The sequence below is a fragment of the Tenrec ecaudatus genome, chromosome 4 (genome assembly GCF_050624435.1).
Source record: "Tenrec ecaudatus isolate mTenEca1 chromosome 4, mTenEca1.hap1, whole genome shotgun sequence".
Taxonomy (NCBI): Eukaryota; Metazoa; Chordata; class Mammalia; order Afrosoricida; family Tenrecidae; genus Tenrec; species Tenrec ecaudatus.
The window spans coordinates 201328190-201354034 of NC_134533.1; the positions used below are offsets into that span (position 1 = coordinate 201328190).

A 25845-nucleotide genomic window follows, 5' to 3' on the forward strand; every position below is an offset into this window, starting at 1 on the left:
TACAGTGAATGCAAATGAGTTTTAAAAAATGGATTAAAAAAAAGAAATGATGTAACTACCACAAGGCTGAATTTGATGCAAAGTAAATCAAGTTCCTAAGAGCCAAAATATAACCTTGAATAGATCCCACCTAAATTTCAAGAACGTCTCAAGTTCAGATTTGACACATTGAAGACCTGACGAACTGTGGGATGACCGCAAAACATACATGAAGAAAGCAAAAGAGTCATTAACCATAAAGAAAGAAAGGATCAAAGTGGATGTCAGAAGAGCCGTTGAAACTCGTCCTTGAATGCAGAGTAGTTCATGCAAATGGAAGAAATGACACACAAGCACTGAACAGAAAATTTCAATGGGTAGCATATATATATATATATATATATATATATGACATACATATATCTACATATGTATATGTATACATACACACAAATATATGGATTTATACAGCAAGAAGGAGCATAACAGCTAATTAGTCCATACAGCAGTACAGAGGACTCAGTTCAACTGCCATTTATATATATAAAAGGATAGGTTTATACAGCAGATACATATATAAGTATCTAAATATATTAATATACATAAAGTGAGTTTAACTCACTTTGGTGGAACAGTTAATGTACTGCAGGTTCTTCAACTCGAACTGGCTGGTCCAAGGACCAGGAGGCAGACAGCGGAGTCTGCCCTCAGGCAGCAGGCAGCAGGGTGGGGCAGCCACAGTCAAGGCCCGATGGGATCTTGAGCTGTAGTACTCTGGCACCAGTGATGCCCGCACACACGGCTACACCAGCCACCAGCCCTGTGGAGAAGCAGGTCTGGAAGGAGCCTCAGCTCTAGCGGTGCACCGCAAGGCTCCTCGGTCCAAAGGTTGGCTCGGCCCCCAGGTAGTGCAGCACACACTCATGGCAAAGAACTAGCTGGAGTAGCAGCATGCTGGTCTGATTACCAGGGAGAAAGGATGCCAGCCTCAGAAAGCATTTATCTTGGCTGTCCTCCAATCAAGCTGTGACCTGATGAAACTCCGCCCACACGTTCCTATGGAGGCCTAGTTGGCACACTAAACCTTACTGTCACGGTGTCCTACTCTGCAGGATGCAGGACAAGAATCTGGTACCAGTGGATGGATGTAAAAGGCGTGGCTCAGTTGAAGGGCTGTCCTGTGCTGCTGGGTGCACTCTGCTCATTCTGGTGGAACAGCTTAGTCGTCCTAGCTCTGCCCTTCCAAAAACAGACAAGGGTACTCTGCCCAGTGCCCTCTAGGACACCACTTCCCTAATACCAAAGCTCGACTATATACCTAATACCAAAGCACACTCTTCATGCGCAGCATCCATCCTGCTTCAAGGAATGTGGCCACCACTTCCACACCTGCCCCCCATGCCCACTTCCAAAGTCAGTTTCATTTGTTTGCTCTTTAGAAACATGCTTAACACTCGGATTTGGGCATCGATGCCCCTTAAAATGCCACCTAATTCCTGGTATTCATCATTTACCATCTTGGTGGCCGCAGGCTGAACCCGACCTGTTCTCCTTCTGGTCTTGGAGAACTCTGGAGACTATTTCTCTATTGCCCCCAATGTGGGCTCGAGGGCATACTGTTTCCACCTAAGTCCAGTTTCACGCACCTCTTTCTCCCAATTGGGTTCTTTTCTCCTTTCCTCTAGGTTTGTAACCCATAGAGAAGCACCAGGTCTTGGTCTATGGCTGCTGTCACCTGTGTGTGTGTGTGTGTGTGTGTGTGTGTGTGTGTTGTGACCTGGGTCCTACTCTTCACAATCTGACACCTTGCCAAGTAGCTAGGTGTGGACTTGCTGAGGCCTGCTGGCTTCCCAACCACTTCCCACGGGATGAAGTCTGAGGTCCATGAGGTAGGTTTTTTAAAAAAAAATCATTTTCTTGGGGGTTCGTACAACTCTCATCACAATCCATACATCCATCCATTGTGTCAAGCACATTTGTACATTTGTTGCCATCACCATTCTCAAAACATTTGCTTTCTTCTTGAGCCCTTGGTATCAGCTCCTTATTTCCTCCCCTCCCTCCCCCAACCTACCTCAGGAACACTTGATAATTTATAAATTATCATTATTTTTCAATGGAAAATTGGATTTTTAAAACGCAGTGTTGAAGATAAACAAACGGCCATCTAGCTCAGAAGCAACAAAGTCCACATGGAAGAACACACCAGCCTGTGTGATCGAGTGGTCCTGAAGGGATCAGTTACCAGGCATCAAAGAACAAAAAATCATATCATTGACTGCACACCTCCATGACAGGATCGCTGAAGACAAATGGGTGCATAAGCAAATGTGGTGAAGAAAGTTGATGGTGCCCGGCTATCAAAAGAGATAGTGTCTGGGGTCTTAAAGGCTTGAAGGTGAACAAGCGGCCATCTAGCTCAGAAGCAAAAAAGCCCACATGGAAGAAGCACACCGGCCAGTGCGATCACAAGGTGCCAAGGGACCAGGTATAAGGCATCATGCAAAAAAAAAAAAAAAAAAAAGAAGAAGATATATGTGTGTATGTATATATATGTGTGTGTGTATGTATGTGTGTATATGTATATATATGTATATATATGTATATATACCACATTAAATGAAGGGGGAAGTGCAGAGTGGAGACCCAAGACCCAAGTGTCGGCCAATGGAGATCCCCTCATAGAGGGGTTTAGGAGAGGAGATGGGTTAATTTAGGGTGCGAGGTAGTACCGATGAAGAACACAGCTTTCCCCCAGATCCTGGATGCTTCCTCCCCTCAACTACCATGATCCGAATTCTACTTTGCAGGACTGGATAGGGCAGAGGCTGTACACTGGTACATATGAGGGCTGGAGGTACAGGGAATCCAGGGTGGATGATACCTTCAAGACCAAGGGTGTGAGGGGCGATGCTGGGAGAGTGGAGGGTGAGTGGGTCGGAAAGGGGGAACTGATTACAAGGATCCACATGTGACCTCTCCCCTGGGAGAGGGACAGCAGAGAAGGGGGGGAAGGGAGACTCCGGATGGGGCAAGATATGACAAAATAACGATGTATAAATTATCAAGGGCACATGAGGGAGGGGGGAGAGGGGAGGGAGGGGAAAAAAAAAAGAGGACCTGATGCAAGGGGCTTAAGTGGAGAGCAAATGCTTTGAGAATGATTGGGGCAGGGAATGTATGGATGTGCTTTATACAATTGATATATGTATATGTATGGATTGTGATAAGAGATGCATGAGTCCCTAATAAAATGTAAAAAAAGAAAAGAGGAGAAAAAAATGATTAGGGCAAAGAATGTACAGATGTGCTTTATACAATTGATGTATATATATGTATGAACTGTGATAAGAGTTGTATGAGCCCCCAATAAATTGTTAAAAAAACAAACAAAAAAACAACAACGCAGTGTTATTGGCACTCTACCCACAGATCATACAATTCAATAGTCCAATCTTTTCCAGAAGAGTGTACAGTCATTGCTACTAAGTCAAGTTTAGAACACTTTCTTCTTACTTATAGACATTTATAGACTTATAGACTATTAGTAGTGTAATTATTTTCATAGCTGTGGCAAAAATATACACCACGAACATTCTCCAGTTCCACGACTTCTACATGTGTGATTCAGGGCCATTGATTATACACTTCACACTGTGCAATCATTATCGACCTCCTTTTCCAAATTATTCTGCCACCCTGAACACAGACTCAATGCCCCCTTAGCAACAATGCTTCCTCCTTTACCCACGGGTAGGGGCCAGTCTCAATCACACCGGTCCCGAGACGTGGGGGCAGGGGTACAGTGATAGGGGATTTCAAGACAGAAAGAGTGGGGCACAGGGCCTCACTTTTATTGATGCCCGGATCCGGAGTGAATGTATTTTCCAACAGGTTTATATAGTCACGGGGCTGCCAAGCCTCCAGCAGGCACACTCGTAATAGAGTGGGTAGATACTAGCGTTAAGTCTGTGGCTTAACCTTGAATGTCCCTGAGCTCTCCGCAGGGGAATGATCTCTGATCTGTATCTGAAGGGAGTTGGCTGCGCCTGGGGTGGGATGGACCGGAGCGCCTGACTACTCTCAAAGTCAGAGAGTCTCCGGATGCAGAGAGCAGCCATCCGCCAGCAGGAGACATTGTTTATGGCAGCACTTTTACCTTTTACTGGGGGGAGGGGGGGTTACAGTGGGATGACTTTCAGTCTGGAGGATGTATATTGGGAGTCATGTCTAGCTCATCACTGGGAAAACCTCCCCAACCACCGTTGGCCTTCCAAACACCGTGATTGTGAGCATAGAGAGTTTGTCCGCTTGTGATTTCATCCAGTCCGTCAGTGTTCCACACCCGTGGTCCTCAGTGCTCCACTTCAGTTTCTTTCGTTCTTTTTGTATACTAGCGGGTTTCTTGATGTAGCATTCACATACCACCCACTTCCCCAGTTAAGTCACTTTTTAAAAGATTTGTCTATACATCATCACAGTTGGTTCTAGTGCTCCTCCCCCTCCCACATTCATTGACTGCCCCTGCCTCCCTCACCCTCTCCTCTTGCCCATCCCTGATAAACCACTGCACCCGTTATCATCTCTGTGCATCCACGCCTCCTGGCCTTGGTCAACTGGGGAAGCTCACAGACACAGTGAGGACAACTGGAGTTTCTGGGGACTTTTCAGGTTTGTCCTTCTTGGTTTTATTTCAGCCAAACATGTTTCCTTTTGATTTCTTTAACGGATTAGTGACATATCCATATCTATGTGAAGTGACATACCTATATCTGTGTGTGCCTATATCTATGTTTATGCCTATGCCTATATATCTATATAGATCTGTGTATCTCCGTATCTATATAACTGCTTACCTTTTCAATGTAACGGTTTAAAAGGAGGCATTTATGTATTTCTACAACAGACACTGATGCGCACCTCGTCCTCTTCCCCTCCCACCTTCTTCTTTGCCCTTTCCATCCTTTTCCATGGATAGTTCTAATCAATGGCTGCATTTCAAGAAGAAAAAGCCATAGACCTTTTGAAGTTTCCTCATACATGCAGGCCTCCTGAGATTTGTCGCTGGAATGCAAGATTAGCTTAACATGAAAACCAATCAGTAGAACCATATTAACAGGATAAAGGATAAGCAGGGAAAAACGGAAAGAAAACAAAAGTAGGGCTGAGCGGTAGAGCGAGGTGTGAGGGATGGGAATGACTACCAAAGGACACAGAATTTCCTTTTTGGGCAAAAAAATGCTCTAAAGCGGATCATGGTGATGGTGGTACAACTCTATAAATATTCTAAAGTCCATTGAAATGTGCACTTTAAATAAATGAACTCTATAGCAAATTCTATTCCATAAAAGTTGGGCTGCTCACTGAAAGGTCAGCAGTTCAAAACCACCAGCCCCTCCGAAGGAGAAAGAGGAGGCTTTCTGCTCCTGTGAAGAGTCACAGTCTTGGGAACCCACAGGGCCTCTTCTCCCCTCTCCTCCAGGGGTGCTGTGCCCTGGAAGGGAGTTTGGTTTGGTATTTCTCTACAATATAGAGAGGGTGATAGAGATGGTTCATAAGTACATGCAGCAAATGATGACATAAAGATCTAATGATATAGCTCAATATAGTTCTCATCCAACATCTCTTATGAGTCCTTGAGTGTGGGAAACAAAGATTTCTCCCAAGTTGTCTCCCCCAAATATATGTTAGACTTAGGACACTGCTTGCAGCTAATGGTAAATGATGGTCAAGTTACCTCCCTGAAGACTGCAGCTAGCCAGAGCAAGCAGACACCACTGTCCCTCACACCATATGTGGGGCTCACTCCCTGCTGTTGGGGACAGTGGGTTGCTTCCCCTGAAAGCTTAGGCTAAATCAAGTCTCAAGCTCAAAGGCAATCAAGGTTAGGCCCCCATCATGAATCTAGGGTCCACCCATCTTGTCACATGTGTACCCTTAATCCCTCCTCTTCCCATAGCATGTTTACCCCTAGATTGTCCCCTCCCATTGCTGTATTACCTATAGTACAACCCTTTCCGGAGACGTATGTCTTTACATGGAATTAGGGGGCTTGCACGGCCCAAAAGATATATGAGCCTTGGTTAGAAATAAATTGCTTTCTCTCCTGCCCCGTACCACCAAGAGGAGCTGAGGTGAGCATGCTACCATGAACTGTGTCTGACTTCTTTATTTGATTCTCTCTCCTATTGCTCTTATTCTCTATGACTTTATTATAATCTTTACTTATCATCGTTGTACAATTGCACCTACTGGACCTGTGATGATTTGTTAGGGGCTGGATACCCTGACATTGAATAGTGCAAACAAGTGCTCAGCTGCTACCTGCAAGGTGGGTGGTTCCAGTCCATCCAGCAGTATCTCGGTAGAAAGGCAGCGCACTTCTCTACAATCAGTCAATGGAAAAAGAAGAGGTGACACCAGGGCCTCAAATAGAAAGTAGATGTTTATAAAAGGATGATGGAAACATATGGGCAAATATGCTCAACCCAATTGCTGCATCGAATGTTATCAGAGCTGTAAGAGCTCCCAATAAAACGATTTAAAAAATCAGCCAATGGCCACCTGATGAAGCACGAGTCTGCTCTGACACACGTGTGTCGCCATGAGTCAGATTTCACTCAACCTCAACGGGGCTTTGGTTTGAACATCTAATGTACACACACACACACACACACACACACACACAGGGCATTTCAAAAGTTTGTGGAACAATGGAATTAAAAAAGAATGGACTTTTTCCACAGAATTTTTGAAGCCCCATCATATAAGTATTATAGATACACTTACATATGTGTTACCCATACATAATCCATTCATATGTATGTGTACATATGCAAGATTAGAAAAAATTTATAATAGATACTGAAACACACTTATGCACATATATGAAAAATGCTTTGGATCAAGAATATGTAAACCTTTTTGACCTCCAGTATCAAGAACCCCCCCAAAAAAATCCGAAAGCCAAGATCACTGCCATTGGCTCAATTTGGAAACAGGGTGACTCTATAGGACAAGGTGGAACTGCCCCTGGGGATTTCCAATCTGGAACTCTGCACCAGAGCAGAAAGCTTTGTCTTTCTCCCATAGAGCCACTGGTGGTTTTGAACTGTTGACCTTGTGGTGAGCAGCCCACACATATTGAATTGTAGGACACTGGATGTCAATAAAACTATGCCGAATTATACTTCAGGTAATTCATCACTTTGAGCTGCTTTGGTACAAACAACTAAGAAGGAGTGGAGGTGGGAATTAGGATCTCCATTTTCCAGGGAGAGAGGGGCAGGAGTTTTCTTAGATTGTTCTTTCAGTTAGAGGGCAGCTTGCTTCACAGAGGAAGTCCAGCATCTTCCATTTTGCCAACTCAGGCCTCCCCCACCCCCAACCTACCTTTGACCCTGAGGACAGACTGACAGAGCAGCAGCTCTTCAAAGCAGCATCTGTTTGTCTTCCTGACTTCCCTCTTCCTGCCGGCTCTTTAGAAGGGGCTCTCCCGAAAGAGACAAAGGCAAGTTCAGCTTCTTTGGTTCCAAGAACAGGGCGGGCAGAGGGCTGGCCTGTGTTCTCTTTTTCCGTCAGCAGGCAGGAGGGGTGTGCGTGGGGTCACCAGCACTGGGAGCAGAGTCATGGAGTGTCTGCAGCCCAGTCTACATCCTGGACCCTCTTCCCTGTGAGGGCCTCCTCAGCTCCAAGGGCTCCCCTGCAGGATACAGGACCGACAAATGGCACTGCTTTAGGGTACAGAGGAGACTCCAGATCTCAAATATAATTTAAGGAGATTTATTTTAAAGTCTTAGATGCACAACGACAAGAGACAGACACGTAGTCCGCATGAGGCAGAGCATCAGTACAAGGTCATAGGAAGGTTTCCTGAGTGTGTTCTTCTGGGTAGACCAGGGAAACGAAATTCATAAACACGCATTTCAAAGTCCTCCTCAATCTCACAAAACACACACAATGACACCGAATGCAGGAGGAAAGCCGAATCAGTGAGTGTGTAGCATCCCAGCACTGGCAGGGTACACCACGTGGTTTCTCCAGCACCCATTATTAAACTCTTTCTTTTTTCTAAAATTTATTTTTATTTATTTTTAAATGTTTTATTAGGGGCCCATGCAACTCTTATCACAATTCATACATACATCAATTGTGTAAAGCACATCTGTACATTCATTGCCCTCATCATTCTCAAAACATTTGCTCTCCACTTAAGTCCTTGGCACCAGGTCCTCTTTTTTCCCCCTCCCTCCCCACTCCCCCCTCTCTCATGAGCCCTTGATAATTTACAAATTATTATTTTGTCATATTTTGTCCTGTGTGACGTCTCCCTTCACCCACTTTTCTGTTGTCCATCCCCCAGGGAGGAGGTCACATGTAGATCCTTGGAATTGGTTCCCTCTTTCCAACCCACTCTCCTTCTACCTTCCCAGTATCGCCACTCACACCTCTAGTCCTGAAGGGATCATCCGTCCTGGATTCCCTGTATTTCCAGTTCCTATCTGTACAAGTGTACATCCTCTGGTCTTGCCAGACTTGCAAGGTAGAATTTGGATTGTGACAGTGGGCTTGGGGGTGGTGGTGGTGGAAGCATTTAGGAACTAGAGGAAAGTTGTGTTTTTCATTAGTGCTATATTACACCTTGACTATTTCATCTCCTCCCCTAGACCTCTCTGCAAGGGGATCTCCAGTGGCTGACAAATGAGCTGTGGTTCTCCACTTTGCACTTGCCCCTCATTCACTATGGTAAGATTTTTTTTTTCTGATGATGCCTTATACCCCCTTTGACACCTCGTGATTGCACAGGCTGGTGTGCTTCTTCCATGTGGGCTTTGTTGCTTCTGAGCTAAATAGCCGCTTGTTTACCTTCAAGCCTTTAAGACCCCAGATGCTATACCTTTTGATAGCCGGGCACCATTGGTTTTCTTCACCATATTTGCTTATTCAGCTGCTTTGTCTTCAGCAGTTGTGTCAGAGGGTGAGCATCATAGGATCCCAATTTAGTAGAAGAAAGTATTCTTGCATTGAGGGAGTACTTGAGTGGAGGCCCAATGTCCTTCCACCACCTTAATACTAAACCTATTCATATAGGCAGATAGATCTATTTCCCCATTCTCATATATATATTTGCATATGTACATGTCTTTATCTAGACCTTTATAAATACCCTTTGCCTCCCAGTTCTTTCCTCTATTTCCCTTGACTTTCCTCCTGTCCCACTATCATGCTCCGTCCCCATTGGTTTGCAGCTATACCTCTTTATTACATTACCCTTGATCATGCCCTACCAGGCCTCTTACACCCACCTCACCACCAATTTGGATCACTTGTTGTTCCCTTGTCCCTGGGTTTGTTAACACAACTTCCTTACCCCCCCCACCTCCCCCTATCCCATGTACCCCCTGGAACTGTCGGTCCCATTGTTTTTCCTCCAGATTGTTCATCCAGCCTATCTTATTTAGACAAACCTGTGGAGATAATAACATGCACAAAAACAAGACAGATCAAAACCAAGCAACAATATACAACAAAACAACAGCAGCAACAACAAACCACTGACAAAGAACAAAACAAGGGGGAGCGGGGGGGGGGAGGGAAGAGGACTTGATGCAAAGGGCTTAAGTGGAGAGCAAATGCTTTGAAAATGATGAGGGCAAAGAATGTACAGATGTGCTTTATACAATTGATGTGTATATGGATTGCGATAAGAGTTGAATGAGTCCCTAATAAAATGTTTTTTAAAAAAAGAACAAAACAAAACAAAGCAAGAAAGAAAAGCTTGTAGTTAGTTCAAGGATCGTTTGTTGGCCTTTAGGAGTGTTTTCCAGTCCAGTCTGTTGGGGCACCACGCCCTGGCCCCAAAGTCCACCTTCAGTATTCACTGGGGACCTTGCCGCTCCATTCCCTTGCTGTTCCGCTGTACTCCCCTATCTATCTATCTTTTTTTTTTAAGAGTAATTATTTGCTAAGAAAATATCCAAGCCCAGTCCAGATCAAATACATAAGTCCTATACGAGCCCGATACCTGTTTATAAATAGCTCTTCAGACTCACACAACACACGCAATGACGCTGAATGCAGGAAGATCACAAGCCAGTGGGTGGAAAGTCTTGTGGATCCAGTGGTGGTGGAAGCCTCTCTATGCTAGTGCGGGTCCCCTAAAGCTCTTTATTACAGGAGTCTCATAGGATTTCACACAGAAGTCCACGTAAAATTTTTGGTGTCTTATTGAGAGTAAAGTTATCTTTTCACAAAGATGGGGTGAAAACTAAGCAGATCTGGTGGAAGATGAAGCGGGGGAGCGTGTCGCTTGAAGAGAGACTGCTTTTGGGAAACAATTCCAGCGGCTCAGCTGAGATGAGATCCTAAGTAGATCCCAGTGTCTAGCAAAGTAGAGAGCTAGGCTTGGGAGTAGGGTGGTTTTGAAGGAAACACTTGTCTTTTCAAATATAAGAAAGATTTGTAAAATATTAATTTAAATATTAAAATAGTTATTTTTAAAATTATGAAAGAGCAGGACTTGGGTCATGAGCCTGCTTCTTTCCCCCCTGCCCTGCACCCCCCCTACTGTGTAGCCCCACCTCCACCAGCAGCCAGTACGGCATCTCACGCCTGGAGCACCAGCAACATGCTCGGTACCACAAAGCGTGCCAGGAGCTCGGCAGGGCTCAGTAAGTGTGATGCTCTGCCTCTGGTTTCCTGTTTGTTTGGTTTCTTATTGTTGTTTTGTGTTTTAAGGAACAGAGCACTATGCTTTTGTGTCCTGGCAGGAATCTCTTGTTGAACTATTTTTAAGTGCTGTTGATTTTTTTTTTAAGTATTGAAAAGACTATATACTGAATGACTTAACAGAGTTGAGTCGAGGAAAACTTGGTAGCTTTATGGATATGTTTTGGTATCTGTGTCTATTAATGAGGTTTGTTTTTCATGCAGAATAATTGAGTATTGTGGTAGTTACATCATTTCATGTCAACTTGATAAATCAGCTACAGAGCTGGAATCTAGCCTGTCCAGTGATTCCCTCCTTGTGGGAGTGGACTTCTCATGAGGATTCTGGGACACACACTCTCTCTGCTTCACATTCCTGTTGACACGCCACATGGAGCCACGCTGATGGCAGCCAGAGCCCTGGAGATGTGTCTACGGCCCTCGGGCCCACAGGACTTTGCACCCACTGGCCTGTGATCTTCCTGCATTCGGCATCATTGCATGTGCTGCGTGAGTCTGAAGAGGAATTCCTGGGCCGATATCGGACTTATGGGCGAATGTCGAACTTATAGACTCGATCTGGACTGAGCTGGGATGTTGTGTGGATGCATAGTTACTGCCTGATATAAAGTTCTCTCTGACATCTATATGAGTATCTCCGGATTTGTTTCTCTAGTCAACGTGGACTCACACAAGTATCAATCATTGGTACTGACTCAGAGTGATCTTCTGTTTAAAAGGACAAAATGCCGCCCAGTCCTGTGCTAGCTTCACAAAAGCTCTCTCCACTCGAGCCTATTGCTGTGGCCACTGTGAAGCTTTCCTGGTCTTTAGCTGACCCTCTTCCAACCGTGACGGCCTTGTGGGCACAGGTCCCGCCCAATACCATGTCCGAAGTCCAGGAGAGGAAGGGTTACCATCCTGCCTTCTCGGGAACATTCTGGCCAGGCTTCTTCCAAGTCCGTGGCACACTTACTATCCTTTGCCATTAAAATAACTCAAGTGCCCCGATTTCTCTGTGGTCTTCCCCCTTCGTCCAGCTTTCAAGTCCCAGCTCCCACCAAGGGCATTCACACCGTCTGCACACGGCAGGCTGCCAACGTGCCCTCTCCATTCTGTTCGTCATCTCTCTTAAGTAGTTTTTATAACAGGAAAAAAAATTGGAATATTTATCTTAACAAACAATTCAACATTATGAAGCCACTGCATCTCTGTGACGTCTCGCCCGTTTTCACCATGAGCTGGTGTGGAAAGATACTCTCCAGGCTGAGTCGGAGTGCTGGAGGACAGCTCGAACAAATAATATTAGTATAACTGAAACATTACAAAGATATCAAGTCCTAGGGTAAATATGAATGGTGTACATACCGCTGGGATGCCTACACACAAAGCATTCTCTCACACACAATGGTGAAAGCCGTTTCTCATGTTCATAAGAAGGCACCGTGGCTTTTCATGTCTTTAAGTTCCTGATAATTACATACAGTTTATTGGCAGGCTTGAACCCAGTGCTGGCCACAGGTATGTGGAGGAACTTCAGGGCATCAGTGTCTCAGGAAAGGTTTGGAGCTGGCCAGGTGGTGGGGGTGTGTGAGGGGGGGAGTTACAGTGTGCTTTGTTCTTGAGTGCAAAGGCGTGCTGGTTCTAGGAGGGTTTAGTGATGCAGGAAAGGAAGGGAAAACCCTAGCAATAGGCTGCGCTTGAAAAGGGAAGAAGCCTATTTTGAGGGGGGTGGGTGGGTGGTAAGGAGTTGTGCAAGGCACTAGCATCTGAGTCAGAAAGAGTTGTGTGTATGCTGAAAGAGGTTTGAAGCTAACTGTAGACGCCGTCTTTCCCACTCTCACTTGTAAGCTAAAGGAAGATGTCAAAGAGTTGGGGGTTGGGAACTTTGGAAATTTCGATGAGAAAACCTGACCACTCAGAGAGTCTCAATTCCCATTCCTATGCAATCAGATTTTATAATCTCTTCCCTGGCAGGTTTTCTCATTCTCAATATTTAAGCGTTGAAACAGATACTGCTCTGTAAAAGGGAAGGATTCGGAAAGCTGGGAAGCACTGTGTCTTCTTAGTTCCAGCTTGTGGACTCTGGAAGGTGAGTTTGAATGAGTCTTTTGTTGAGTTCTCGAATGCTTAAGTACTGTAAGTACCAAAGGCGCATTTCAGTCCTACCAACCAACCCGCTGCCATATTTCCAGACTCAGAGTTACCCTCCCTACACAGGGTTTTCAGGAGCATAACTCTTCACAGAAGTAAGCAGCCTCGTCTTTCTGCCCCAGAGCTGTTGAAGGGTTAGACCATCTGACCTTGTGGGCAGCAACCTATTGCCTTTCCTACAATACAGCTGGGGCTCCTTTTCAGTCCCATAGGTGGTCACTAATCCATTGTGATGAAGCACTGCGCGGCGATTAATGAGGATGTGCGTGCTCCTCCCCACATGCACACCTGGGTTACCTTTCCCAGAGCTTGTCCAGGTTGCTCTCTGGCTGAATGTCCGGGTCTCCTAGTGGCATCCGGGTTGCTGCGAGCCAGGCCTGACCACATTTGGCAGCAGGATTTCCCCTGGTCGGTCCAGAGGAGGGGCTGTGGGTTTTACCAGGATGTCCTTCACACCCGACATTGCTCCCTTGACTGGAAACCAGTTTGTTTTTGCATTGATTAGTCTCTCACGCCTGAGGTTCAAACTGTGGGTTTGTAGGAATTAGAAGAAAAATCTCCGTCCAGCAGGAACCTTTTTTTTTTCTGCCAGGGGCCATTTGAATATTTATACCATCAGTCTGGGGCTGAGATGTTTGACATTTAATTAACTGATGGCTGGATGACTCCTCTTTGATGTCTTGGGTCTGATCTGGCTCCAGGGCCAGTGGTTCGCCACCCTTCCCCACAGCCTCACGTGAAGTCAGAAATGTAAGGAGTCTTTGTAAGCCTGCTGGGGACAGACAGGAGTCCCTGTGGTAACCATGGCTACAACATTAGGGAAGGGGAGTGATTTTGGGGTAGTAAATAATGAATGAACCATCTAAATTCTTCAGGGACTGTGACAGCTACAGAAGTGGAAGCAGCTCCCCTGTTTGTGTGTGTGTGTTTTAGATAAAATAAGTTTTATCGATGATCTTTTCTAAGGAAACGTTTTGTAGTAATTATATTTTATAGCAGTGATAGCCAGACAGTGGTCTCGCATGTATCCATTTAAATGGGGATCCAGAAGTCCTGTCCCGACAAGGGCGATATTTGGGAACTGAGAGGACAGAAGGGGGCAGCTCCCCTGATGATGAAGTCCCTGAATGGATGGATCTGGTAACATCAGTGATACTTTTAAAATGTTATTATTATTATTTTTTTGTAGATAGTGATCCAGACCAGTATTGCTCAAAAGGAAATTTTGGAAGTTTGAGGTTGAAACTTTTTTCCAGCACAGACTGAAAGTGGGCAGGCCACTGTTCTCCTCAGACTATGGGCCTGCACCCCCTGCTGAGAAGGGGAGGGGAGAAGGAGGAGGGGAGTGGGAGACGTTAATTACAGGACCATTTGTTTTCCTGCTGCCTCATATCCTGATTGCTTTGTCATCAGTTCTGGGACAGCAGAACTGTTCCCTAAAAGCAGGCATTGTTAACCCAGCAGCTGGCTGCATTTCTACCTCCGCCTCAACTCACTGCCATCCAGTTGATTCCCAGAGTAACCCTGTGGGTTTCCCGAGACCATACATTTAGTTTTTTATTTATTCAAATGCATCATTTCATTGGGGCTCTTACATAGGTTATAATAACGCATACATCCATTATCTCAACAGACAGGTACAGATGCTACTGTCAGCACTTTCAGAACATTATCTTTTTTCTTGAGCCCTCGGATACTAGCTCCTCTTTATTCCTTCCCTCGCCAACCCTGCCACCTTCACGAATCCTTAATATATTACGTATTATTTATACATATCTTCCCTACACCTGCTATCCTGGTATTCGTGCCCCTCAAAGGGGGATATTCCACTGTTATTGCTATCTATTTTCCTTTTCCCCCATCCCCCCACCTTCCCTTACCCTAATCTCCTGGAATCATTACTCCCGTTACTGTTTCGGAGGGGCTTGTCTACCTGAATTCCGCATATTGAAAGCTCTCCTCTGTACCAATGTATGTACACCGGTCTAGCAGGATTTGCGAGGTAGGCTTGAGATCACAATAGTAGGGGGGAGGAAGGATAAAAAACTAGGGGAGTGTTGTATGTTTCATCAGTGCTAAACTGTCCCCTGGATAGATCTTCTCTTCTGTGCAGCCTTTCTATGTGGGAATGCCCAATTGTTCACAGATAGGCTCTGGATCTCTGCTTTGACCCCCCCCTTTCCCCCAAGGAAGTGGTTTATTTTTGAACATCTGATGTCCGTACTGAACATTGTTTGTCAAATCCTTCTGTAGAAGAATCCTGATCCAAAGGGAGAGAATGCAGAAAAGAAACTCGAATGCTCATAGAATTCACTTTCCCAAGCCCTGGAGGTTGGCTGAGAACCTGTAACTATTGCCCTCAGATTTTAATTCTTAAACCCAAACCAAACGTGCACCCCCAAGTCTTAAAACCCCAATTTTCCTTGAGATCTTATTAAAAAGCAAACAAGGCTTTAGCTAACCTGGTGAAGAATAGCTGCCCATGCATGATGCCCTTTCACGCTCCACTGAAGGCAGCAGCTCTGGGTTGAGGCACGAGGACGGCTGGGAACACTGGGTCAACGGAGGGTAATAACTCAGACAAAGAGGGTGGTAGTGGGTGTGTGACACAAAGAGCAAAGACTGGAATCAGTGAACGGAACTGTCCCGGTAGAAACTGTTGTTCCCGTGTCCCTAAAGGCAGGGGGGCAGGGGATGAGGATAAGTACTTCAAACAAGGACACACACTTGGAAAATGGTCGAATGGGGACTTGGACCCAATATCAGCCACACAACCAGGATGCTGTCCCCATGGCTGGAGATAATGGGGGACTGGATCCTCGTATTCTTGTGCTCTGAGAAAACTGGGAAGCCAGGCATGGGCTGCTCTGAAGGTTTGAGGATTCCCATCAGGGGGACATTTCAGCCCCCTCTGCTCAGAATCACTTTCCTCTTTCCTGGTTTTTACTTTATTTCAGCAAGATGCTTGAAAAAGAGCCAGGAAAAAAGAAAAAAAGAGCCAGGAGATTAAGTAATTGCTGAAATCACCTCTGATGGCCTGGGGTTTTCCAAACCCGGAACTTGATGAAAAGAGTCTGGGTGCAGAAGGGCAGCCACACCCCACTGGAGCAGACATAAAAGCCAGCTGAGGCAGAACCCTGCAGAGCAAGTCCTGAGAAGATGGAAGGCATCAGAGGGCCCGTGCTGCTGCTGCTGCTGCTCGTGGGTCTGACTTGGGCCAAACCGACCAAGGACCTCAGGCTGAGTCAGGAAGAGGCACTGGCAATCGCCATTGACACCTACAACATCCAATCCGATGAGGAAGCCAACGCCTTCCAGATCCTGGAAGCCAAGCCCCAGCCAGACTGGGTGAGAAGGAGAAGGGAGGGCCCCGGGCACACCCACCAGGAACCCCAAACCTTGCAGGCATGAGGCTGAGAGCCCTGCTGCCCTGATGGTCTGTGAGGCTTTGGGAAGGACCACCTCTCTTCTGGGCCTCAGTGTCCCCCTATGTGAGCGAAGGCAGGCACCCCATGGCTGGGGCTCTGCGTTCTTGTGTCCTAGCTGCTATGATGAGGGGCACTGTGTGGTAGAATAAGACCCGATATGGGGGTCATGTGGACCTGACTTTTAGTACCTGCATTGCCCCCTCTCACCTGCACAGCCTTAGTTAATATGCTCCCCTTCACCGGACAGTAGATTAGACTAGGCAGAGGGTGGCCAGGGCACCAGTGTCCTCCCCTGCTGAGGGACAGGCTGGCTGCTCTCTAGGTCTTTACATGAATGTGCATGCTAAACTGAGCGCTGAGATTTTTATGGTCTCCTTGTTGACAGGACCCCACATTAAAGGCACCACAGCTTCTGTATTTTATCATCAAAGAGACGAATTGCAAGAATGCGGAAAATCTCCCACCTGAGCAGTGTCCCTTCAAGGACAATGGGGTAAGATCCTCAGCTCCCAGGCCCCATCCCAAGGCTGACTCTGTGCTTCAACTCTGCTTGAACACAGAGACCAATGTTTCCTGGTTCCAGAGGGTGCTAGGGACCCCAAGCAGGCGAATGAGGTCTGATATTGTGTCTTTCCCACCACAGAAAATGGAGAGATGCGTGGAGCGCCTCAGTGCTGATGAGGATGGTCTTAGCTTGGAGCTCACTTGTAGACCCTATACATCTGAAGGGGTAAGCAAAATCCTGGGGGCCTTGTGGAAGGAGGGGAGGGGCAGAGGCTGAGCGCTGTGCTCAGGTCAGACAGACAGCCAGGCATAAGGTTAAGCCAATTGGGGGCTTCTCCTCACTGCCAGTTCCCTCTGAGCCCTTCAGTCGTCAATCCACGTATGGAGTCTTGAGGACCAGCCACCCTCCTAGCCCTCCACCCCTGCCCTGGCTGCTGTCAACCATCTCCACTAATTTCCCTCCAATCTTGCCCAGCCGGTACGAGTGCGCAGAGGCCTGAAAAAATTCGTCAAGAAGATAAAGAAGAAGATAAAAGAAACAGTGAAGAAGCTGCTTCCAAAGAAACCCATCATAATCGGGTATAGCAAACGTTTCTGAGACGGCGCCGAGTGCTTGGATCCAGCTCCCCTGGTTCTGCTTCAGTTCCCCATCTCAGTCCGTTGCTGAGCCAGCCCCTGTCTTGTCTCAGACCAATAAAATCTCAGCTCAATCTAGCCGGTGTCCTCCTTTTCCCAAACCTCTGCTGCCTCAGATCCTCCGAGGAGTCCGGGACATGCATTTGAGAATAGTGCCTCTCTCTACACTCTGCCTTCACCCCGGAAAAGTCTGTCCACCTCCCCCTACGTCACAGATGCCACCCCATCGCCTATCATACCCTGCCAGCAATGGACGCTGAGGGAGAGATGCCATCCCAAAGGTCGTTGGTGGCCCTAGAGTTGGAACCTCACCCCGCTGGCCACGCAGAAAGGTGGCCCTGAGAGAACAGGCCAGCTGTAACAGCCATAGCGCTCTAGGTCACCTGCGACCAGTGCTGGCCCCGTGACTCACAGGAAGTCACAGCAGCAGGAGCTTCCCCGCTGGCTGCAGCATCCAGGGAGCAGTGCGGGAGGCTGGGGGGCCTGGGAGGAAGTGGCAGCCCCAGGTCGGGGCAGAGTCTGAGCAAAGGGATAGTGGACATCTGGGGCTGTGCAGAGACAGGGGTGCTGAGGGAGGGGTGATGCTGGAAGCAGTGAAAGAGAGGAGGGATGGACTCAGTGGAGACTCCGCAGCACACTGAGCACTTGCTCTGAGGCTCTCCAGTGTGCAGTTCAGGAGGACTGGCTGTCGGGAGGATGTAGAGGGGGATGCTCCCAAAGCCCAGCAGGAGACCACGGCAGAACCAGGTCAAGTCAGGCACCACCTAGCATGAAACCACCAAGGACACACCAAAAAGTGCCCAGATCCAAAGACCAAATTTCCAAAGGACCCATTCACACAACTGGCCGGCGCGACTGGCTTGGCCCACCCTGTATCACATCATAACGTGGCGCGTGGGAAGAAACCGGACCTCCGCTCAGGAGGGTATTGGAGGAACCCAGTGCTAGAGAGCCTCACACCTCCCCACAGCCCCTCTCCTCCAGGTCCTCCTCTGGCTCCTTTCAGTCTCTCAGATGTCATCGCTCAGGATATGATCCAGGTGTTGCCCCAGGGCTGCTTCCGCTGCTGATGCTCTGTGGTGGGCGGTCGAATCCCTTCTGACTTACACACTGGGGGAGCTGCCCCCAGAGGGTCCCAGGTTAAAATCTTCACAGCCACCTCTGCTCTTCTCACCTTTTGACAGGCCACCTGAGTTTAACCACAGCACCGAGTATGCAGCTCAATAAAGCCAGATCTACTTCAAGCGGAAGTTCATAAAGCCTTTTCCACCACGACTGAATGAGGGAGCTAAACTTGGTTGTTGCTGAATGGAACGAGTCTCCTTACACCCTGGTCAGGGACTTTGTCTGATTCATTCAACAGAGTGGACGTAGACTTCTCACTGACACCAACCAGGGGGCTCCTCCTTCCCTAAGGGAGTGATTTCTCTTTGTGGCTAAGCCAGGACGCCAAAAACAAAATAAGACGGTGCAGTGTAGCAATGAAGAAACACACAACATCCAACTAGTTCTTAAATGCTTTCTTTCTCAACACGCCCAATACACACGCACACAACAACATGATCCCAATTCTGCCTTACAAATCTGGCTGGACCGGAGGATGCCCATTGGTACCAACAGGAACTGGAAACACAGGGAATCCGGACCGATGAATACCTCAGGACCAGTGGTGAGAGTGGCGATACTGGTAGGGTGGAGGGAAGGTGGAGTAGAAAGGGGAACTGATTACAAGGGTCTACATGTAACCTCCTCCCTGGAGGATGGACAATAGAAAAGTGGGTAAGGGGAGACATCTGACATCGTAAGACATGGAAAAATAATGATTTATAAATTATCAGGGGGGAGTGAGGGAGGGAGGGTGGGGAGTAGAGGGGGGAAGTGAAGTATCAATAGCAAGGGCTCAAGTAGAAAGCAAATGTTTTGAGAATCAAGAGGGGCCTGGTGGCACAGAGGTGAAAGCACTCAGCTGCTAACTGCAATGCCCTGGGTTTGAACCCATCACTTGTTCCTGGGGAGAATCATGAGGCGGTCAGCTTCCCTAAAGCTTCCCATCCTCGGTGGACCCTTCTGGGGCAAGTCCACTCTTTCTTATAACGTCGTCACTGTGAGTTGGAATCAACTCGACAGACACGGGTTTGGCTTGGGTGTTGGCAAAACAAAGGCCCTGAGTTCCGGGAACATACCCACGGATGGCCTTCTGGGGACTCCCACCCCCTCCCCGAGCTGCCTCTCTCCTGCGGCCCTTCTGCAGAGGCCTGGGGATCCAGTGTCCGGCTCGCCTCACCCTTTGGCACCAGCCTCTTGGGCGGCCAACTGGTTCTGGTGCTGCGTGTTGGCCTAATCCTCAACTCATTCCTTTCACCCAGTGCTACCCACACAGCTGAGAGCAAGCAGATGCTGGACCGGGCAGCCGCTGATGTTCACTCTGCATCCCCATGGGGGATCTCACCAAGGGCGGGGTTTCATCAGGGACCCCAGCCCAGATCTCTTCCTGCTCAGAGTCACAGATGTTTCTTCAATGTACAATTTCTCTCTGATAGAAAGCTCTCTCTTACACACATGAGTGTCTCAGGGTTTGTTCATCTAGTCAGCCTGACCTAACACAAAGAGCTTCACCTATTGATGCTTTTGTTCATAAAGGCTCCTATGACATTGCATCGATGTTTCTCACATATCCTCTCATTCCGGTGGCTTCACTGAGCCCTCTTGACGAAGAATTGACCGGACAGTATTGTGATTTTTAAAAATTCAGAGTACACATATAGTTCTTCCAACTCAACAACTAAAACACAAATGACCAAATGATTTACATAGACATGTTGTCCCAACCCCCCAAAATTATATCTAAATTGCCAACAGTTACATGAAAGAGGCTCCACATCATTAATCAGCATTGTTAGTGGTGGATATTGTAAGCTGATTGGGACTCAGAATTACCGGGGGACACAGTTGTTCAGGGTTTTGGGGTGTAATTGTATTCAGCAACTAATCACCAGGACTTTCTCTTGAGGAGAATCTTGGGCTTGAGCCACAAACCTTTCAGTTAGCAGCCAAGATCGGAATCATTTGAGCCATCCACCAGGCTCATGAATTAATCAGATCATACAAATCAAAACCACAAGGAGATAACACTGCACATCGACTGAAAGGGAAACACCCAAACTTCAAACTTACTGTCATGGAGTCGATTCTGACTCATGGAGACGGACAGGGCAGGGGAGAACTGCTCCTGTGGGTTTCTGAGACGGTGATCCTTTATGGGAGCAGAAAGCCTCATCTTTCTCCTGTGGAGAGGCTGGTGTCCTGGAACTACTGACCCTGGGGTTCATAGTGCAGTACATAACCACTACACCTCCAGGGCTCCTGCCTATCTACCAGGAGGGCTTTAATCCAAGAACAGATCACACCATCTGGGGATAGAGCTTTAGAGGAACTGGCCCTCTGATGAATGACTGGTAGGAATATAAAATGATACAACTATGTGGCAAACATTTTTTCAGATGCTTAAGAAAGGTCAACATTGACTCAGCTACTGGACTCCATAGTATGTGCAAGGAGGGTTCATGAAGTCCGTGGGGAATTCTACTCTCTTTCCATTACAGTTTTACAAAAATATTTGAAGCTTCAATGCGTAGCCAAGAGAATTGAAACCCGTATCTACGCAAAAATTTGAACACGACTGTTCATAGAAACATTACTCAGAATAGCCACGCACTCAAAAAATGGAAGCCACTTTAAGGTCCATCAACTGATAAGAGACACAAACAGTGCAACCCGGATACTGGGACGTTATTCAGCTGTGAAAGCAAGGAGGTACTGACACCATTCTACAAATGGATGGACCTTGACAACCCTACAGCAGCTTGAAGAAGCCAAACGCAAACACTGATATTGTTCAGCTCCCTTTATATGAGATGTCCAAAAGAGGCAAGTCCCAAAAACTTAGATTATGAACTAGCTCATAGGATTCTAGGAGCGGGACACCTGAAACCAAACCCCTAAAGCCCTCACGGTGATTGTGTCTCAGAGCCCCCTCTGTAGGGTTCCTGAAACTGTGCCTCCTGATTGAGGCAGACAGTCTCATCTTTCTCCCAAGGAGCGACTCGTGGTTTTGAACCACTGACCTAGTGATTATCAGCCCAACATTGCTTCTACAGCACCAGGAGAGGCAAGGAGAGAGGAAAATCCCCACCAAAGAATATAGAGCTTCTTTCTGAGATGATCACATTTTGGTCTTTCCATTCCTAAGCCACCACTTCATACAAGTCACCAGTGTTCAACACTTGCTTATGCATGATCATGCCGGTGAGTCTGGAGCAAACCTCTACTGGAGCGATAGACTTTTACCATGAACGTAGTGGAGGTTCCAGCAGGGGAACTCAAATGATTTTTGGAGTGGGCGATTCCCATCTCACCAGGAAAACATGTCTCTGGAGCAGAGATGCAGACACGGAATGCATCCCAAAGGAAATGAAAGTCTAACAACTACCATGCCTGCTACACACCCCTCAAGGGCATGAACCGATGCAGGGGCCAGAGACTGAACATAGAAAGAGTGCAGCTCATCCCAGAGGCACTTACCCCCAATTTGGGGGTTCTGAGACTTTGGGGAAAGGAAGAAGAAAGAGCATTGCATCTGGGGGCCAGAATTCTGCTCTATGGTCTCCAGAATCCACTGTGGAGAGGCTGCTCTAGAAATTTACGACAAGTCCGCAATCTGTTGTAATGAAAAAAGCACTCGGACCTTAAAATGAGACTAGGAGGACTTATTCCGGTTAAAAAATGAATTAAAAAAGACATTCAATGTCGGGAGATTGCAGTTCACCTGAGTGAGAACAGATACTCCAATTACAGGGCTCCTAGCGGAGACAGACCTCCACTTGAACCTGGATCAGGACAGCCATGTGAACAGAACAAGGGAATACCTGGTGGCTGAAGATCAGGAAAGGTGTGCATCAGGGTGTATCCTCTGATCCTCCTTACTCAACCTGCATGCTGAGCTGATCATCAGAGAGTCATGGAGGAAAACGTGACACCACACTTGAAGGAAGCTTATTAACAATGTGTGATACGCAGATAACACTTGCTTGCTGAACATGAAGAAGGTTTGAGGCACTTGCTGATGGAGATCAAGGATTACAGCCTTCAGGAGGGTTTACATCTCAATGTCAACAAGACCCCAATCCCCCCCACAACTGGATGAATAGGTAACATCATGCATGATAACTGGAGTAAAGATTGAAGTTGTCAAGAATTGTGTTTTGCATAGATCCATAATCAATACTCATGGAAGCAGCAGTCAAGAGATCAAACAACACATTGCACTGGCTACATCTGCTGCACAGACCATTTTAGAGCAGTTCTTTAAAGCAAGGATATTAACTTTGAGGACTAAGCTGCGCCTGACCCAAGCCATGGTATTTCCAATCACCTCTTATGCAGGTGAGCATTGGAAATTCAATGAGGAAGACTGGAGACTGCGGTGCTAGTGAAGACTGTGGAAAATACGAGGGACTTCCAAAAGGATAAGCAAGCCTGTCTTGGAAGAAGTATGGCTGGTGTGCTCCTTAGAGGCACGGATGGGGAGACTTTGTCTGGCATACTTTGGACATGTTGTCAGGAGACACCAGTCCCTGGAGAAGTACATCGTGTTTGGTAGAGAGGCAATGAAAGGGAGGAAGGCTCCCAAGGAGACGGACTGATGCAGTAACTGCAGCAGCGCACTCAAGCTGAAGAACAAGTGTGAGGACGGCAGGGGACCGGGCAGTGTTTCCTTCTGGTGTGCATGGGGTCGCTATGGGTGGGAGACCACTCAATGGCATCTAACAAGAACAGCAGCAGCAACAACAGGGATGGATGTATTCCAGGGACACATAAATTGTATTATATCACTTTGATTACCTAGTCTTTGGCTGACGTTACAAGGAGGGTGGTCAGTGGTAGGAATGGGCCTCTATTGGTTAATTGAGGACAGAGGCTTACAGGGACGGATGTCAGGGACGCGTTCCAGATGTGCTCAGCCACAGCCCCATAGCCTTCCGGAGCATCAGAGGATACCACTGGCGTGACACCGCTGTAACCAGAGGTCCTAGGGACTCCTGACAACCCTTATAACTCCACCCTCTCCTGTGCCAGGAACCCTTTGTTACAATTCAGCCCTTTAAGTTATCTAAGCAGATTTGCATAAAGCCGTCTCCAAGACCCTTTCTGAAGAGTTCCATTTATTACATTATTGTCATAAAGACACATTGCTCATTGATTATGGTGATGGTTACACAACTCTTTTTAATATTTCAAATCATGGAATTAATGTATAGGGTTCATGCACCTTATGTCAATAAAATGGTTTTAAAATGACATATTTCTTAGACATTCTTCTTACAATATTCAATTACTTGTCTCTTCCTTAGTGTGTATTTTTTAAATCATTTTATTTGGGTGTCATACAACTCTTATCACAATTCATTGTGTCAAAGCAAACATTTGTACACTTGTTACCCTCATCATTCTTAAAACATTTGCTTTCTACTTGAGCCCTTGCTATTGATACTCCACTTCCTCCTTCCCTTCCCCACCCTCCCTCACTCTCCCTGATAATTTATAAATCATTATTTTTCCATGTCTTACACTGTCAGATGTCTCCTCTTACCCACTTTTTTGTTGTCCATCCCCCAGGAAGGAGGTTACATGTAGACCCTTGTAATCAGTTCCCCCTTCTACCCCACCTTCCCTCCACCCTCCCGGTATCGCCACTCTCACCACTGGTCCTGAGGTGTTCATCGGTCTGGGATTCCCTGTGTTTCCAGTTCCTGTTGGTACCAATGGGCATCCTCCGGTCCAGCCAGATTTGTAAGGCAGAATTGGGATCATGTTGTTATGTGCGTGTGTATTGGGCGGGTTGAGAAAGAAAGCATTTAAGAACTAGTTGGATGTTGTGTGTTTCTTCATTGCTACACTGCACCGTCTTATTTTATTTTTGGCATCCTGGCTTAGCCACAAAGAGAAATCACTCCCTTAGGGAAGGAGGAGCCCCCTGGTTGGTGTCAGTGAGAAGTCTACGTCCACTCTGTTGAATGAACCAGACAAAGTCCCTGACCAGGGTGTAAGGAGACTCGTTCCATTCAGCAACAACCAAGTTTAGCTCCCTCATTCAGTCGTGGTGGAAAAGGCTTTATGAACTTCCGCTTGAAGTAGATCTGGCTTTATTGAGCTGCATACTCGGTGCTGTGGTTAAACTCAGGTGGCCTGTCAAAAGGTGAGAAGAGCAGAGGTGGCTGTGAAGATTTTAGCCTGGGACCCTCTGGGGCAGCTCCCCCAGTGTGTAAGTCAGAAGGGATTCGACCGCCCACCACAGAGCATCAGCAGTGGGAGCAGCCCTGGGGCAACACCTGGATCATATCCTGAGCGATGACATCTGAGAGACTGAAAGGAGCCAGAGGAGGACCTGGAGGGGAGGGGCTATGGGGAGGTGTGAGGCTCTCTAGCACCGGGTTCCTCCAATACCCTCCTGAGCGGAGGTCCGGTTTCTTCCCACGCGCCACGTTATGATGTGATACAGGGTGGGCCAAGCCAGTCGCGCCGGCCAGTTGTGTGAATGGGTCCTTTGGAAATTTGGTCTTTGGATCTGGGCACTTTTTGGTGTGTCCTTGGTGGTTTCATGCTAGGTGGTGCCTGACTTGACCTGGTTCTGCCGTGGTCTCCTGCTAGGCTTTGGGAGCGTCCCCCTCTACATCCTCCCGACAGCCAGTCCTCCTGACCTGCACACTGGAGAGCCTCAGAGCAAGTGCGCAGTGTGCTGCGGAGTCTCCACTGAGTCCATCCCTCCTCTCTTTCACTGCTTCCAGCATCACCCCTCCCTCAGCACCCCTGTCTCTGCACAGCCCCGGATGTCCACTATCCCTTTGCTCAGACTCTGCCCTGACCTGGGGCTGCCACTTCCTCCCAGGCCCCCCAGCCTCCCGCACTGCTCCCTGGATGCTGCAGCCAGCGGGGAAGCTCCTGCTGCTGTGACTTCCTGTGAGTCACGGGGCCAGCACTGGTCGCAGGTGACCTAGAGCGCTATGGCTGTTACAGCTGGCCTGTTCTCTCAGGGCCACCTTTCTGCGTGGCCAGCGGGGTGAGGTTCCAACTCTAGGGCCACCAACGACCTTTGGGATGGCATCTCTCCCTCAGCGTCCATCGCTGGCAGGGTATGATAGGCGATGGGGTGGCAATCTGTGACGTAGGGGGAGGTGGACAGACTTTTCCGGGGTGAAGGCAGAGTGTAGAGAGAGGCACTATTCTCAAATGCATGTCCCGGACTCCTCGGAGGCTCTGAGGCAGCAGAGGTTTGGGAAAAGGAGGACACCGGCTAGATTGAGCTGAGATTTTATTGGTCTGAGACAAGACAGGGGCTGGCTCAGCAATGGACTGAGATGGGGAACTGAAGCAGAACCAG

At 47.4% G+C, this 25845-nt stretch overlaps 1 protein-coding gene across 1 annotated transcript; it reads left to right on the plus strand.

Moving 5' to 3' along the window:
- The first annotated feature begins 15961 nt into the window (after positions 1-15961).
- Positions 15962-17486, plus strand: LOC142447290 (cathelicidin-2-like). The gene is made up of 4 exons (XM_075548985.1): positions 15962-16188; positions 16654-16761; positions 16912-16998; positions 17248-17486. The coding sequence occupies exons 1-4, from the start codon at positions 16000-16002 to the stop codon at positions 17368-17370; spliced, it is 507 nt and encodes a 168-aa protein (XP_075405100.1). The 5' UTR covers positions 15962-15999; the 3' UTR covers positions 17371-17486.
- The last annotated feature ends 8359 nt before the right edge of the window (positions 17487-25845 follow it).

Excerpts from the sequence above, each read along its gene's own strand:
- LOC142447290 (XM_075548985.1), top strand. The coding sequence starts at position 16,000 with ATGGAAGGCATCAGAGGGCCCGTGCTGCTGCTGCTGCTGCTCGTGGGT. Across the intron at positions 16,762-16,911 it reads GTCCCTTCAAGGACAATGGG|AAAATGGAGAGATGCGTGGA; the intron begins GTAAGATCCTCA and ends TTCCCACCACAG. Across the intron at positions 16,999-17,247 it reads GACCCTATACATCTGAAGGG|CCGGTACGAGTGCGCAGAGG; the intron begins GTAAGCAAAATC and ends AATCTTGCCCAG.